The sequence below is a fragment of the Sabethes cyaneus genome, chromosome 1, assembly GCF_943734655.1.
Source record: "Sabethes cyaneus chromosome 1, idSabCyanKW18_F2, whole genome shotgun sequence".
In the NCBI taxonomy this organism is placed as follows: Eukaryota; Metazoa; Arthropoda; class Insecta; order Diptera; family Culicidae; genus Sabethes; species Sabethes cyaneus.
In genome coordinates, this window is record NC_071353.1 from 130,160,171 (window position 1) to 130,178,433 (window position 18,263).

General features: G+C 40.0%; 1 protein-coding gene across 1 annotated transcript in view; it reads left to right on the forward strand.

The window, feature by feature from the left end:
• LOC128744928 (G-protein coupled receptor moody) overlaps positions 1–18,263 on the forward strand; it is a 141,564-nt gene that overhangs the window by 79,870 nt on the left and 43,431 nt on the right. The window contains exon 4 of the mRNA XM_053842030.1: positions 12,835–12,960. Coding sequence (XP_053698005.1) covers positions 12,835–12,960 — 126 coding nt within the window. The remainder of the gene's footprint in view (positions 1–12,834; positions 12,961–18,263) is intronic.

Genomic DNA, 18,263 nt, shown 5'->3' on the forward strand with positions numbered 1-18,263 from the left:
ACTCGACTCACCGTTGACTGCACGATTCCGAGCTATTTTCCGATGTCTTGATGAGAAAGTTGACGATTTTCCAGGTGCTTGCGCAAAATCCAGATACTAATGAACTAATGAACTTCTGGATTTTGTAGCTTTCGTCATTTAGTTACTAGACCACTTCGTTTAATTTACCGCCGTCTGCCGATAATCAAGTAATTCGCCATCAGAATTAGAGTATTTTTAATTTTAAATGTTCTAGACTTCGTAAACACTGTGCAGGCTACGGTGAGCTGGGCACATGACCGAAATGCCCGACGAAAGAGTAGCCCAAACAATTTTCAACAGAGAACCAGGAAGATGTCGTAGAGTTCGGGGCGGGCCCCGCACCCGATGGATGTATGTTTCTAAATAAATCCCTTAAAAATTGATTGAAAATTAGACAAAAGCTGGAATAGGTCGAAAACCCAAAAGGGTACAGCTACACATCCTTTAGCAAAAAGATGTATTTTCATAGTATGTTAAACTTTGGGAACATCCAAACTGCGAAGAAATGAAAATAACCAAAAAATTAGAAAAACTGGTATTAAGCGGATGCATCAGTTTGTAGCACTATAACTTCTTTCCCTTAAGAGATAGAAGTTTTCTTCCCCCGACAGAAACTCCTTAAATAACATTTTGTACGACTTTTTCTTAGGCCTTGTCTATTTTTGGCTTTAAATAAAAAAGTTAAATTGATTATTCATTGACCCACCCTTAATGCAATTTTTTGGTATAATAAAAAAGTAATTCAAAAACCAAGAAAATTTTGTGTAGACACAAATACAGAAACTTAGTAGTTTCTACGCAAAAGCTGATGTCCGCCTTTTTTTGAATCCGTCCCACTGTGCGTCGTCACTACTGTAAAGGGTTTCAATGTACACAGCAAATATCGTAATATTTCTATTCAGATCTCAAAATGATTTTTTTTTACAAGCGAAGCGCCTAAACTAGAGTTTAGACAGTCCTTCATGGAGATTGTGTACAGAGCTTAATCAACACGGGTCCGAAATATTTCACCTAGACTTACAACATGATACCGAAATTAATAACGCATTTTAGGACGATAGCCTCGCTTGTCAGGGCTTTTGCTAAACATTAGAGAAATTCTGCTCGTTTGCGATAAAACTTGAAAGGTCCTCTCCTAGGACCATTATGGTGCGAACGCGAATATATTATCTTAGTTACGCGTTCATACACACCTCGAAAGTTTGTAACCTCATTGATCAACTGCGTAATGTTAACATACGAAGGGATTTTGTACTTATTTCGTTTTCAGAGCTTTGCTGTTCATGTATGCTTGGAGCCAGCAAAATATATGCACGGCTACGTAGCGAGCTCGAAAATTTATGCAAATTAAGGTTGCAATAATAATTTTCATGGAAATTGTCTCACTCTTTCCTGTTAACTTTCATCTCCTTCAACATTTTCATTCGATTGAGTAATTTTTTTTTCGGGCCCTTTACAGATTTCTTTTTCACATTATAATATCGAATTCCTTATAAAAATTAAACATTCAAGCAAGATGGTCTCGTTGAAAATTCACAGCTTATTCACGCGGCTCTCCGACGTTTATCGTCCGGCATCCGCACTCGTCCTTACCGCTGGCGCTGCTGCGGCTACGATACGCCTGGCATTTAATATTCTACCGGTGTCAAATGGTAGTGAATGGAAAATATTTTCGCTCTCCGTATTCACCGTGTTTCGTCGACACCGGCTTCCGGTTGTTGTCGTTGCTGGACCGGATTGCATCGCGTAATTTACCAACGAAAAATAAGTGGTAAAATGAGCACACCTTGCGTAGGTACGTACCACCACAACAATCGACACCATCATCGTGGTTTTATTCGCGTTGGGAAAACATAGAAACCACCACCCTCCTCCACACGGTTTTCCATAGCTTTCCCAATGATTACTGTTGGTTGTTTAACAGCGTAATTTGATTCTCACGGTAAACTAATTGATTATTGTCACTTTTTATTGTTTGTTCAGAGACAATGTGTACGGATGTCGAGATTCGTGTGCATTTTTATGAGTTGAAAAAAATCAGCGCGTGAAACTGGTGGTATTCTGAATTATAATTAACACCCGTAAACATAAAGAGACACCTTCCGGAAGAAGGCATTTGGAAAACCATTTTCAGTTCATTAATACGACTACGATCTTTCCACTTTTTTTTAATAATCCTTAATCTTAAACACATGCTAGAAACTATATTCTCATCCAATTTTCATCATCCTACTCTCACTCTTTTTCTCACAGCAGGTAGAGTAGAGCGGGGCATAAGTGCGATGTTTGAAGTTGTCATCAATTTTCGTGAGATGTAAAGAAGGACAACAACATAATATATTTTATAGTGATGCAGTAACTCAATGTCTTCACATTCAACTATAAATCATCTGCGGTAATAGTGTTTCGCAAAATAAATTCTTCTTTCTTCTGATCCAGTGCCGATTCGCACTTTTACCCCACTAACGGGGCAAAAGTACGAATACCGCGGGGCAAAAGTGCAAAGCTCGAATCCATGAAATTAGCACAATAGTAGCTAATGCCATATTATCTTCAATCTGCGTTATGTTCCGGTAAGGAATATTCTCAATTTGCACCTTTCCTATTTTGCGCTGGTGTATTGCAGCCTCCGTTAGAGCGAAACTTTTCCAAACGTTTGTTTTTTGTTTCATCAGCGGAAAAACATTATTTTCCTTCGACCAACATCTGTAGAGCACAGAGTTTTCTGCAGATCTTCCATTTCTAGTATCTGTAATATAGTGCCTAAAGCTGTATATAATTAGCTATACATTTTTGCCTCGTCCCTGAATCGCACTTTTGCCCCGTCCGTGAATCGCACTTTTACCCCGCTAAGCGCTTGGCGGGGTTAGATTAAATTACGGAAAAGCGAAATATATTTTGTAAATTCTTTTCACTGTATTTTCAAAACAGATATGTTAGTGATGTAAAACGTTGCTACAAATTTTCAACAAGTAATATCTTCCTGTTGATAACGCATTTGCCGTATAACGTAAAATTACATCAACGCCCCAACATAACATTTGTACATAACTCAGGAACTATGCTTCGTAAGCAACCAAACTTTACATTAGATTCAAGCTGTCAAAGTAGTCACCCATCCATACCAATGTAGTCAATTTACACGGAATCTGCACCGATAAATCATTGAATCGCACTTTTACCCGCATCGCACTTTTACCCCTCCTTACTCTATATTACTGGTATACCTAATAAAAAAGACCAAATTCAAAACGTTGTTTGTTAATCGTAATTTTAAAGTTAAAAGACTAGTATAATTTGTACCTAAATTTCATTTCAGCAACAAGTATGTATTATCAAAATCAAGTAACAAGCGAAGAAAAACTTCAAACGATCTAAATATAAACATTTTGTACAATCTAAACTTCCCAGTAAACCATTTGATTTGTATATCTCGATTGCAACTGAGATATACGAAATCATATCTGAACGAAAAAGTTATATTTCACGCCATATAAGAACATATATGTACCAAAGTGGAGGCGATATACGTGCGAAAATTTTGACAATTATGTGTAATTCTGTTTTGCGTAGTTTTTATAACACGCAACTAAATACTCCTGAATATATGATTAAGATATAATCAAATATTGCAATCGTCTATACTGCTTTATAATTCACAGTCATGAATTGTATATGAAGACACGCACGACTGCAAAACAACTTATTGTTCACTTCGATTTGACATACTCTAATCATTATACAATTCTAATGTGATATTGATATGAAAACGATTAAATGTGAACTTTCTATTACGATTTTGTGTTATCTGGGTTCTGTGCAATGTAGCGGTGTCGCTTTTCTGTAACTGGCAGCGGCTGTTGGTTTGCCCTTTTAATTGAAATTATATTTTTTGCGTACTAAAAAGCGTTCCAAAGAGTTTACTCGTTTCCAAATTTCTTAATATAAACCATTCTTGGGAGGACGGCTCGCAGCCGGTTTGTTATTCCGAGAATTCTTTGGAATTTGGAATTGCAGGTAAACCAGACAGAAAATCATCGGGCCTGTTTTTTTTTTTGTATTATTTGCTTTTATGTAGTCGCTGTAATTTACACATGAAAAAAAACCTTTATGCTTGCGAGCTGTGGGTGTAAATTCAGCGCCTAGCGCGTTCTACTAAAGAATTCTATTCTTTCATATCCAGACCGGTGTGTTACGACGGCGCTGGCGCTGGTTAGGGTGTGGATTTCCACACGGATTATAATTCAGAATGTGAGTTCATCCTCGTCCTGCACACATTAATTGCTGACTTTTTGTATAACCAGTGCATAGCATGGAAACCAGGATGGCGCCGAGTTTGACACCGCACCTCATATTACTTCTGCAGGAAAACTACTTAGGGCGCTATATGTTTAATTCTATTAGATTTCTGCCAGGAGACCTGAATGGAATATTTTTTCTCCACTTATATTTAACAGCTTGGAAAATTTTAAAATTATTCGATACTACTGAGCACGATTTAGTGAGCTGGAAAATGAACTTTATTGTTGGTACTATCATAATAAAACTACAGAAGTTTTTTACTGTTTTTTGTCATTCTAATGATACCAATTGTGCAAAAAAGAGATAGAGAAATCTGGTTCTCGCTGCGATTAAAAGATTTCAGTTTTTTTTCGGCTGTTTGCACGGTCCCTGGATAACACTGCTTTCTCTTGCAAACATCCATGTTGTGTGAATAATGAAGCAAACAAAAGCCGAGCAAATAATCTTCTCTCCACAAGCTGTAGAACAAACTGCACTGCAATGCTCTTTTTGCTCCAAAGAGCACAAAAGCATGCGAGCGTTCTACCGTCTGAAACAACTGGCTAAGTGACCTTAAAGCAAACGCTCTGCCATGGTGCTCCAGCAGGAAAAGAGCCATAAACTAACACGCTTTAATCCACCTAATGACGAAGAGAACCATTGTTATACAATCACATGCATCATTAAGGATAAAAACTTGCTTTGGTCTATAAACGTTTGGATTTAAGCACCCATAACATAACTTCCACTACAACGAACTCAATTTTGTAATTCTCTTTTGAAAGCAACTAAATGTTGAACGCGATCAAATCCAGGCACACGGAAGAGGTTACCATTTATTTATTTTATGAGTAAACATTTTCATAATTTAGCTCAAAACTACGTTAACAGTGTGTAGAATCACAATAGGACAACATTTGGATTCCGGATTTGTTTAAATACATTATTGCGTCATCGGATCAAACACGCCACGAATTGATCGTGCCAGCTCGCATTGAAAATCGCTAAAACTCCCAATTCCAGGTTTTGATGTACATCTAACCATCGACAAGAAATGCAATAACGACAGAAACGCGAAAGCAGCTGATGCTCATTCGAAGGTAGGTAGTGGCTCTTTTCAAACAAAACTCGAAGCTGTCTGCTGTAAGAAACGCCAGGAGTATCGCATCCTAATTTAGAGGCTAAAAGTAAAACCCGCAAAGCTGCTTTGAGAGATATTGTTGACAAAATACGATTGAGTCTTTATGGATAATGAAACGTACTGCAAAACTATTTTCAGACAACGTCTTATTCGATTGATAGAGCACCTCAGGTTTGTTTATAGGAGACTAGACCACTGCGACCAGCATTTAGATCTATTATGGTATCACCGCACCACAGGTTATAGTACACGTTACACAAAGCTGTGAACCAAGAAATTAAACACAAGAAGTGCCTTCAGAGGAGATTGCGGCTTGTTCTGAAGTCATTTTTGGAACGGCTTGGTAAGCTGCCACTATTTAAATTCGACCAAACGGTGTATGGTGCAACGATACTGTGTAATCAATGAATGTGATCCAGTCCCCAACTAGCATTTTCATCTATCTATCTATATATATAAAAGTGAGTGTCAGTATGTTTGTATGTTTGTATGTTCCACCATAACTCCAGAATGCCGTGACCGATCTCCACCAAACTTGGCACACATGTTCCTTGATATAAGAGAATCAGCACTGAGAGGTTGATATGAGGGAGGACGTAACAGGGGAGGGAGGTCCATAACTCCGAAATGCCTATACGGTTCTTCTCCAAACTTGGCATACATGTTTCTTGATATAAGGGAATCAGCACTGAAGGATTGACAAGAAGAGGAGGAGGGGGTCATAACAGGGGGAGGCCATAACTGCGAAACGCCAGGACGGTTATTCATCAAATTCGGCACACATGTTCCTTGGCATAAGGAAATCAGAACTCAGGGGGTTAACTGAAGAGGGGGCTAAAAACAGGAAGGTGGTCATAACAGGGGGAAGGCCATAACTCCGAAATGCCTGGACAATTCTTTATCAAACTTGGCATAAATGTTCTTTGACATTAGGGAACCAGCACTGGGAAGTTGACAAAAGGGGGGAATGTCTAACATGGAGGGAGAGATCCAAATAAGTAAAAGGGGGTGCATTTCTCTTGCATTTAAATCGATTGCAGTTGTGCAACTGATATTGCGAAAAGAGGAGGATTCCACCGAGGAGAAATCTATGGTAAATAAACCTTTGATTCGTTTCCATTATAGTGATTTTCATTAAGCATACCACTGCATAATTAGCTACGTGACAGAAGGGGGATCTAACTGAGAAGGAACCGACATGTAGGGGTACGAGGAACGTGAGTATGAATGTATGTTCCGCCATAGCTCCGGAGCTTCTGAACTGTTCTTCATCAAACGTCGTTTGTTGAACACATGTTTTTTGACATAAAAAATCAGCACCGGGGGTTGATAAAAGAGGGAGACGGTCTCTTTCAAGGGGAGAGAAAGGTTCAAACGGGTAAAGTGGTGCGTTTCTCTTGCATTTGAATAGGGTGGCCATTAAAATGGTGGAGGTTCAATAACGTAAAAAAGGCTTCGTATCGATTTATAGGGATTACCGAGAAGAAGACAGATTTACAAGTGGCTGAGGGACAACATAAGAGGAACTAACAAAGGGAGTAGACATATTCAAATAAAAAAAGGGCTTGTTTCTTGCATTATGAGAGTTTTCTTTACAAAATCAGATGTACAAGTGACTGAGTGACTGAGTTTTCGTTATTCGTGGTAAAAGAGCTCTTACCGGGGTCGCGTTTCTTACATTCCGCTGATGAATCTGCCATCTTGAGTATTTTAAGCTAAGTATAGCTTGCGGGATACAGTATTTCATGTTCAGCGGCTTACTTCGAGACCGACGCTGTTTGAGCTGCCCCTCACTGGGGGAACAGGCGTTCAAGTTCGCACATCCTAGCTTAGCTGCTCCAGTATTTACATGAAGCATTTCCAGGTATGACCTTCGATCCCTATCTACTTATGGAGCTTAAAACTAAAGTCTTAACCTAATAAATTCAGTACTTGACTTATTTCATGTACTGAGTGGGAACACCTCTCTTCATATTTTAGCTTGTATCCATCAAACTTAGTTTGCAGGGTATCCAGGGTAGCGAGCTCATGCATTTCGGTTGTTCTCATCCAGGGCTGGCACGTTCATGATCATCTTTAGGCATTTATTTTGTACGTGCTGAAGCCTCAACTTGTGTGTTCTAGCACAGCCCAACCAGACCGAGACTACGTACCCGAGCAAGGTTTGACAACAAAAGTATATCAAAATTATTACATATTATGCTGTTGATATCAACTAGCAATCATGTTTTGATACCGAGTCCAAGTGGCACTTATGATGTATCAGATTTTGCTTTCATTTTGTTTTCATTCCTAATGAAAAAAAATGTGCACATATTCTATTTATGATGTAAATAAACCTACAATATTTAAATTAATCTATTTTCACATAAATTTTTTTCTAGTAAAATGGTCAGTTCGAAGTATCTTCTGATAGCAATATCCTGATGATATGATAGCAAAATGACAACTAATTCAGCTTTCCCATTACTATTGTATTACAGCAAAATTAGTATTCCGTTTGATATTTTTGATAGCAAAAGTAGTATTCGATTTCATTTCACGGTGTGGAATTTTTGCTATCAATTTTGATATTTTAACCACTAAGTCGACCAAAATGAAATCAGACCGAGTAATCAAAATCAGTTACATCAAGGTATCAAATTTTGTTTTCAATTTGCTCTAAAACTTTGCTCGGGTACTCTATCGCTGGGTAGATGATTTGTTTGTAAACAGTCAGCCGAATGGTCATCTTCAGCTTGAATGTTCTGCTCATCATCGGGTACAAAAACCGGATGAGTATACTACATTTGGTGATAATTTCACTGACCTGAAGATCAACTGCCTGTCTAGCGCCAGTCCCAATTAATCGCCCTCATCGGACCACTGTATGAGGGAGCCGCCGGACCGGATCCTTACCTGCGCAACCGAAATCAGCTTCGGAGACTTCGAGGCCTGAGTATTAGCCGCATTAATCACGCGTCTCCAGCTCGTGAAATATTCTGTCAGAGTATTGACCTCTCTGAAGCTTGCATGTGAGGGCACGTATGACACGACCTTCGTACATGATTGCTGTGTCGTCTGCAAACTGAGACAATACACCACCCTTTGAGAGGGGAGGTATGTCAGATGTACTTATGTTATATAAAATGGGCCCCAGATACATCCTTGAGGCACACCTGCAGGGATGTTAAATGTTTGCGAGCAGACACTATTCAGAGATACTCGTATTATTCTGTCGAATTATCGCTCCTGATGATCTTGATAAGATACATCAGAAAATTGTGTCAATGCAGGTTGAACACCATACATTGTCAAATGCTTTTTCGATATCCAAGAGCGCCATTGTTGTCGTCTTGGATCCGATTTATCTATTTATCTTTGACTCTAGAAAGACTGTTTGTCATAGATTTTTGCTGACGGACACCCCGCGACTAAGTAAAGTCTTAATTTTTCTTTTCTCTTTTTTTATTCTGAGGAGGAATCATCCCTGGCGACGGTCATAAATTGCGTGCAAAAGTATTATTTTACTGACAGAGCACAAGAACAAGTGCGCCTTGCTCCCGTGAGTTACCGTGAGTAAATTACGACTATGACTTCGGAAACACCATGAGCAGTGCTCACTCACGTGATCACGCAGTCAATTAATGGAATGCGAAGAAGTTCAATTTAACCGGAACTGTCAGCTTATTGTGATGAACGGTTTTGGCGAAAATGAATGCTACTTTAACTGCCAGATTGTCTTTAGGTTTTGAGTTACTCGTGGCTTTCACAGCATCTCTGCAAACAAAATTGCGGGTCTTTACACGTTACAATTTATCTCTTTACAGGAACTGTAGTAAGTTCTATAAAAATTTCAACTGTGACTGTCAACTGTGATCCTTTTTTATTTAAGTACGATAATGTTTGTATTTTTTTACTCTAAAATAAACAGTGTCAGTTGTTGAAAGTCCTTTTTTATTTTAGAGCTATGGAGTTATTTCATTTTTAACATTATTTTAAACTGTCTCTGAAATTCGTGTGATTTGACAATAATTTAAAAATTTGCTTTTATACTATGGGGCCGTCCATATACCACGTGAACAGCTTAGAAGGGGGTGGGGGGGTATGAAAATGTCCACGCTTGTCCACGGAAGGGGGGGAGGGGGTATTGAAAATGTCCACGTGGATAAATTTTTTTTCATAAAAAAAAGAAGTTAGAAAAAATATGGAATTAATTATATATCCGGAGTGATTCGCAATTGGGGCTCAACTAGCAAATTGTAAACAAATCGTTTTATTACACCATCAGCCTTAAAAAGTCTGATAATATCCATGGCAAGAATCCTTTCTTTTGTTTTAAACGTTAGAATTATTTAAAACAAGTTTTTAGTGATGGGCGATAGAAGTGTTTAATCAAAACAAAAGACAATTTGCAGTTTAGCCCTTTCATTGTTATGAAGTAACAGGCTTATTTGCAAATCGTTTTGTAAACAGGCGATAGTAAAGAGCGAAACTGTTTACACTTTACTAGCTGCGCCCTTATCGCGAATCACTCCGGAAGTGTCACAGAATTAAACGCACGAATCACGGGACTCATTTATCATTTAGATCGCGCTTGCACCAAATGTGGATTGTATTTTGCCTCAAAATCAAATGCAGAACTCCACAAAAAGGGCATCAAGGGGCAGCGTATTTCCAAAAGGATTCGCGTTCAAAAAATTATATGATCCACATCGCGTCGTGTAGTGTTGAAGTTGACGGCCAAGCTGAAGTGCTCTGGTTAGACAGGGATACTCTGGACAAAGAAGAATCGTCAAGCGAAAGTCAAGCTAAAACGGACTTTATTCCAGTCGATAATGATTTACAGTAGACATGATCACAATAATTAAGATCCTAAAACCTTGCATACGGATATTAATACGCTGCGGAAGTTTGAAAGAAAGTCCATGGAAAACCCCAAATTTCTGCAACGACTCAAGATTCGTATGCATTGTGTTGGGGCCTTTAGACTGGAGCTTCCATTCACGTAAACTTTTTTAATAAATAGGGCATAAATCAAGTTGAAAACAAAATTTAGCACCATGCTTTTCTGTTTTGTTAAATTTTACATAAGAAAATGGGATGGGATAATGGGTTTTTATGCCAATTTCAGAGTGGTATTAAATCTCAACTCAAATAGGCTTTTCCCATCCACAGTTTAAATCTTCATTTAGACATTAGTTCCGATGAAGTAAGATAATAAATAAAATAAATAAAAAAATGTCCACGTGGACAAACAGGGGAGGGGGGTGGGGGTTGAGTCAATGTCCACGCTTGTCCACGGAGGGAGGGGGGGTTCAAAATTGGTATTTTTCTGTCCACGTGGTCTGGATGGCCCCTATCCAGAGCGAATTTTTGTAAAAATATCTTTTAAAATGAATTTTGGTTCTGTTTTAGGTCTTTGTCAATTTCTTAGATGCACTCTACACTCCAAATTTAAATTTTGTCTGCATTTCATTTATTTCAAATTACCTAATTATGCACTGCCTCTATCAAATGAAAACAGCATCCGTTAGTTTATACAAAAACAGCTCATACAACATGTTCTGCGGATGCAATGAACACGCTTTCTGGAAATTCAGATGGTTCACCATAATCTCAACAACGCACAGCGAAGCGTTACACTACTCGTTACAGAAACAGGATTAAACCAAAGTAGCTAGCTAGATTGCCACTAGCTTTTCCTGGAATCAACAGGTAAATTCCTACTCTGGTCGTGTTTCTTCCGAGAGCTGAGTTGCATGCTTCGAGTTTCTAGTGTTAAAATAATGTATTGCGGCTAATCTGAAAAGATTATTTCAAGTTCAAGAGCACTCTGTCTTCGTCAGTCTATTAAATGCGCTGAAAGTTCCAGCTCCCTTTCTGCGGTAGTGCACTATTATCAGTCACATTCGAAGTGTAAATCCAGTTGAAACTTCACTAGGAGCCACCTCAATTGACAGCAGCGTTGATCTTAATCGACGGTAGTGGTAAATGATGTTCCCTTCCGGCAGCGTGATTCGATGAACGAACCATTTTCCCCCGGTGTGGTCCTGGTCGGTCGGTGGCGTCAAGTTGCACAAGCAAACTATAATCTGTCTTAATTTGGGATAGTTGCAGCCAAGTGCACGTGGCTTCACTGTTGACACGTAGTCTCTTCTTACTGCAGCAATGTGTGCAGCACTACTGATAAACTTTTAAACTTATTATTCGGCTTGAACTTTGTTAAAAAGAAAACAATGATACCAAAGCTTGTATCCTACGTGTTTGTCCTATTTAGGACGCTTCACAGTATGGTGTACCCCTGGAAACCAACCCGACCGAACATTCCATAAGTTTGTCTTCTATTTTTTCCAGCATCGTCGTACCATTATACGCAGCATCTGTTCTGCAGGCTAGTCTGACAGGAAAACGTTAATAAAAATGCACTCGTTAGACAAAGCTGTAGGCAATCCTTTAGAGAAGTGCGCAGTTATACCCACCTGATTCCGACGCAACTTTCGTTGCCGTTACCGTTGAGCGCATCATGTGATGCATCACAGGTAAACTCCTAGAGAGAAACAGCCTGGAATAAAAACTGAAAAGCAGCACAATTAATTTTGCTCACGTCCGGAAGCCACTACGTTCTATGGTATCCCGTGGTGACAGCTTGTCGCATCTACTTATAGTTTCTGTTCAGCACCATCGTAAAGTTTCCTTGATATCCACTGGATTAGTTAATCCGAAAAAGTGCATTCCATTAAACCTCAGCTACGTTCTGAAAAAAATTAATAAAATTTATTAGTTTTGTGTAAGATGTCATTCATACTGAACGTGTGTATGACCTTTTAATTAATACTTGCGATGAATTCCTTTGACCCAATTAGACAATTATGTGTCATATTACCGTCATACACGAGACCAATCGCTCCTAGCAAGCAAGATGGACATACTGTGTGCTACTGTTCCTAATGTTACCGTCCCGAAATAAATCAGTTTATGAGGTCACACAAACATCCACTTATGCCAGCCAGAATTACTGCTATCATTCCGGCCCAAACGAGGAGGGCTGCCGTGCTGCTCTTATTGGCAAGCATCTAGCTAGGTAATTAGATCATAAACAAAGAGACTGGAGTAGGAAAAATTTCTCCCTTCCAGCCATCCGAAGGGAATTCTATTTATTTGCACATTGAGGTTACACGTGCGGGTTTCGACAGTCCTACTTTATTACTGCACGCGAAGTAATGTTGAATCAATCTGAAATTCAGCTTCATAAAAATTTATTTTCTGATTTGAATTGCTAAGTAATCTAATTGATTAATTAAATGATTGCAGTTTTTATTTTACTGAAAAAAATCTCACCATGTTTATGCAAAAAACCAGTTAATTTTTTCAGTGTATGACACGTAGTTTCTTCTTTATGTCATTTCCAGGTACTGCGGGCCAATGACGCTGCTTGGCTATCTGTACATTCGGACGTCCCGCGAACTGCGGCCTCCCGATGGGCCGCTGTCCATCATGATGTTCGAGGCCAGAGCCGAAGCAAGAACGAAGCAGATGTGAGTATTGCACAACGCAGTTTACAGCGAAATCATTACACGTACATAACCAGTGCGCCTCTGTTAATATTGGTGCAAAATACGTTCTTAATGGGTTGCTGTGATCGTGCGCTTGTAGCATCTGTCAAAAACCCGTGTTTTCAATACATAAGGTGTTATTTTGCTATAATCGCCGGGAGTGATTTGTCACGTTTTTCTTCGGTTTTGTTAGTTTTTGAAAATTTATTCGAGAAATGCCAAAGTGAAGTCTTTTCAGTTGACCACGATCCTGAGTGATGAATTGGAACAACTATTCCGCGCTAATGATATGCGATACGGTTGGAATTCCCCATAAAAAATACTTGCTACTTCGAGGGATACTCCTGTTGCTATTTGATATTTGGGAATGTCGATCATAGATGGTGCTAGTGTTCAGGCTAAATGTGAGGCACGATAATTTTTGTTGATTTTTCTTCCAAGAGTTATGTCTGTTTGTCTGTGCCCATACCATAGTACCCCATAGTGGTTCTCAGCTCAGTGGTTCTCTTACCCAGCAACTCCTATCACTACCTCCTCGTGGAACCAGCCGGAATACGAGCAACCTTAGTGGGGGTCGGGTAACCAATCCCGGTGGAAGCTAAGGTCGTATGCTCACAGGAAAGGAAATCCTCGTGTCAGTGTGGGACGCCAAATAGTACTGTCACGATAGTCCTCAGGCTCCGTCACCGCGTCCATCAGCGTTATTTTGACGGTTTTCCCATAGTTTTACCACAGACTAACAGACGTAACACTTAGAACAAATTTTCTAGCAAAACGTTGTTCTAAATCTCGCAAAAAGTACTAGCACCACCTGATGCAGTCGTCGCTCTACGCAAAACGGCTCGCTATAATTTTAGCTATGCTATAAATTTACTCGTATTTTATCTGATAGCAGCACCATCGCAGACGAACGACATTCTCACGCAGCGGCTGTTTTTTGAGTCTTGGCTAGAGTGGAAATTTGAAATGGTCGTTTTTGTTGGCGATGGAACTATGCTCCAGTGTTACGTCTGTTAGTCTGTGGTTTTACTGTCAAATTGATGCTGACGCAGCATTCTGTTTGGCCCTTTACAAGCCATCCTTAAAAATACCAGTACGCGAATACTACAAATTGCCAAGACATGATGTCAAAACCTTACAAATTTACCACGTTTTGATTGATGGAAGGCACTTCTCGGGTATCATCGACCTTAGAACCTACCTTGGCGCAAACCACTACTTTTGATAATTAAAGTACACCAAAGGCTTTCCGTTGTTAACAACCAGCGGGGTGCTATCCCTATCTTAACGAACGGTGTTTGCCTGTCGACTTAACGAAGGGCGCTATTGCAGAAAAAGCGGCCGCTGACAGATACATTTGCTGCCAACATTGTTGAGTGAAACGTATGCAGTGATTTGCTGTTTCTTTTCCGCATGTGCTGAGATGTTGGCGACAAAAGCATGGTAACCATCGCAAGCCCCTGTTAACTGCATTCGGTACCGTCGCCCGCCACGGTACAATCTTAAACAACACAAGTTACCTGAAGTCGTTACTAAGTACACGCAATGCCTTGAAGCTGCGCTGCAGTTGACGTAGATTATCTTGGGCCGAAGAAGTAGTCGTTAATCGTAGCAAAGAGAAGCGATGCCTTGCTATACGCACTGCGCACCTGGAGGTGGTACATCCCTTGACGACGCAAGCTTGTCTAATGGCCATTCGGAGATTCATTTGTAAGCGAGGAGTTCCAGATGAAATATTTTCTGATGATGAATCAAATTTTAAGGGAGCTAGCAAGGAGTTTATTGCATGGGTAAAGCGGATCAACAGCGAATGTGCAGAATCGATCGTTAGCATCATAATGAAGTGGAATTTTAATCCTCCTCCACACATGGGAAGCATTTGGGAGAAGGTTGTCTGAGCAGTAGAAAAGATGATGAAGGCACTTGACGATCGTAGTCGGCTAAATGACGAAGTTCTCAGGGATACCAAGTTCGATCCAGCAGGATGAGTGCCCACAAAGTGTAACATTCCACCAGTCCAATAAAATAACTTCATCTATCAAAATGGTCTGTAAAGGTATATTTATTATCAAAGTGAGCCTTGCATTTCGCTCAGGAACCAACGCGTGAGGTGGAATGCAATTCGCGAATTTATTACAGATATAAATTTTGGGATGGTTTTTCATTCAGTATAAATAAAGATACCCTTCCGTCGGCCGTCATAGGCCTTGCTCGTTCTGGCGATCCACCTGTGTAGCGACATAAACATTCGTATAGGTGACATACGTGACAGGTGCTTCGATTGCAGGCTCCGTGAACCCTGTGAACGTGAACGCACCGCACGCTGCCCTTATCAGCCAGCCGGTGCGATGGGTGGGCGCTCTGCTCGCCTGAGCGTGAACATGGTGGGAGTACATAAAGATAACGGAATTATTATCCAATATTCGGGACGCAGCGAGTGGTTTGGAATCGATATGACCACCTTTGAAGCGATATCTATCCATCTAGCTAGGTTATTGTTTTCTGACCCGTGTAAAAAGTTGCTCGACTCGACTCCGTGGGATGGTCAAATAACATTAACCGTTTACGTTTGGCGAAATAAAATTTAAATTCAGATATATGTTTTTGTTTATTTTTTAGATCAATATTGAATGTACTATTTTAAGTATTAGTATAGTTCCGAACAAAATTGCGGAAGTTTTTTTTGCTCGGGAACTACGGGAAGGTAAACATTTGGATAGACAACGATGTCAAAGGCATGGCATATCTTCGATGTTTTACCTTCGTCGTTATCGGTTGTCGCTAGCAGGTGGTCACTTTCTCACAGTCACAGTATTGTTTTGCATATCTAACCAACCCCGGCCTAGACTAATCGATCGACAATGTTCGTGCGCCTATCTACTGGTGGAGGTTTCCTTACTAGCTGGTGGGGGGTTTAGCTTTTGATGGCAATTTTTCGCAGCAGGAAATTTGAACATAGTTTCACAACGTGCAAGTGAGCCTGTGATTATGCAAAAGAGTCTATTTTTCTGATAAAAGAATTCCAGTTACGGAGCTCAATAAAATATGTTATCAAACACCAAGGGCTAAACTGAAGCAATTTTTATGTCAACTTTCTTTCTTTTTACGCGAGAAAAGAATGTAAGCCGAAAGGTGATGACTATAATCGATAATATGGACGGTAACCACAGTCAGAAACGAGGGAAAAAATACGGATAGGAAAATAGTATTTTGGGGTAAGCTACCTTTTCTATCGGCAAAGGAACAGAGCCCGGTTGCTCGGTTGGTGTCCGGTTACGGGCTTTGCAGCCATGGTTACTGAAGCGGTATCTCGCTACTGCTACTTGGGCGTAGGATCCGGCGAGTCCTTTTCACAGTCAATTTATTGAACGAGAGTTAAATGAAGCAAGCAGGTTTCTCCTTTTTGCGATAGGATGAGCATTTTTTCTTGTAATGGACTTGACAATGAAGAGCCCCAATTGATTGTGTTCGCTTCCGTCAAACATGTAAGTAAGTAAGGGTAGCATATTTGAAGTTTGCTGTCTTAATAGCGAAGCGTAAGTCCATCGATACCAAATTTAACGAATATCGAAAAATCGGTACTTTTTTATTTCGAATTATAGCGCCACATGAAATTGGCTTTTGTTCAATAGTTCCGCTTAAAATGCAAAAATATGAAGTTTAGTGATTTAAATCCATCTTTGGTGTGACCCGCTTTTGACGCAGAACCAAGTCTTATCGCTGGGTGTCATCCAAAATTTAGATTCAGGCTAGCGTGCGTCACGAAATAACGATGGATTCTAATGTTTTTTTGTAATAATCCTACCAACTCTGTATAACTTTTGATGGTTTATATATTCATCGTTTCTTAAAAGATGTAATAATTGTCAGTCAATTGGCAAATTGGCAGTCAGTGAGACTTTTTTTCAATAGCCTGATTGTCATAATTAATGAAAGTTCATGGTAATTTTTTTCCATATATTTACTGCATGATTACCTTACAAGGGCGTCCCACATTAAATTTCATCACGGAAAAAACGCTTTAGAAAATTACAGCGAGTGTTCTCGGTAGATTGCAAGATATTTAGCTGCGTAATGTTCAGCCGTGTCTGGTACATGGATGACATTTTTGAGCGCACATATACTGCTAATAAGTTGCTTGTTCAATATCCCGTAGGGAACATATGTTCGTGATGTTAGCGAGGAATCGGTCATCATTGAGAACGAGATCTATCCGGTATACTATACGTCGGTCAGATGAACTCTGCGTGGGATAAAGGTGTTCCGGATCACCAGGCTTCGGGAAGTTGCGATGTTTATACATCATTGGCCGTTATCGTTTGTGTCGATGTGCAGACTACGGGGCTATATGACCCACCTAAGTATTTTTTCCTTACCGACTTAAGCATTCATATTCTCGATGACGATCTTTATGACCCGTGGTGCACAATTATCGTACGTTGTCTCCAGTCGCGCGTAGAGGGCTTCTTTCTCATCGTCGAGATGATGCTATCAGGGCTTGAAAAGGGATCGCAAGTTGAATGTGACTGCCGTGAATGCGAACTTTCCGCATTCAAACTCCGCTTTTTGAACGATCATTTGACTGTTTTTTGAAACCAGTCAATCTGCCGCTTGCGCTGCTGCCGTCTTACAATTCATGCGGCATCTCAGCAAAAGCAAACAGTCGATCTCCCGTTTTGCTTTGCGCTTTGAGAATATAAACTGCAAACTGACTGGAAGCATACGGTGACGTATTTTTTCGTTTCTCTTTTTGTCTCTAAATCGGCTGCTCACAGTTATAGTTTGTCACCCAGACGTCGGTCCGACGCAAGCAAAATATTCATTTGTATTGGACGGAGCCCGACCGACTTCTTCCATGCACATGTAGTGGTTGTTTTTTTGTAGTATTGAATCATACGATTGTGCGGTTGCTTTTTGTTACCGTTGTGACTGCCAGTCATTTGACTGTTTTGCAGTCATTCGCTGCTCCAAACGGTAAAGGCAACTTGATCGAAACGAAAATGTTAAAAAGCTTCAGAACGCGTTCGTTCTACTGCGTGCAATCGGCATTTGACTGAGCAAACTGCCAGTTGTGTTATACATAGCGTTCGTATTCCACCACTAAACGGACGGTGTGAACTTGAATGTGCGTTAGTGTGACTGCGGTAGAAAAAAAGGATCGGTCGAAGCCCTGGATGCTATAATAGAAAAATAAAAAGAAGAAGACCCTTTATCTTCAATAGACATATCCACTCGTTGATCACCTTCCAATCTATCACGCGATCCAGCATTATACCCAACACTAC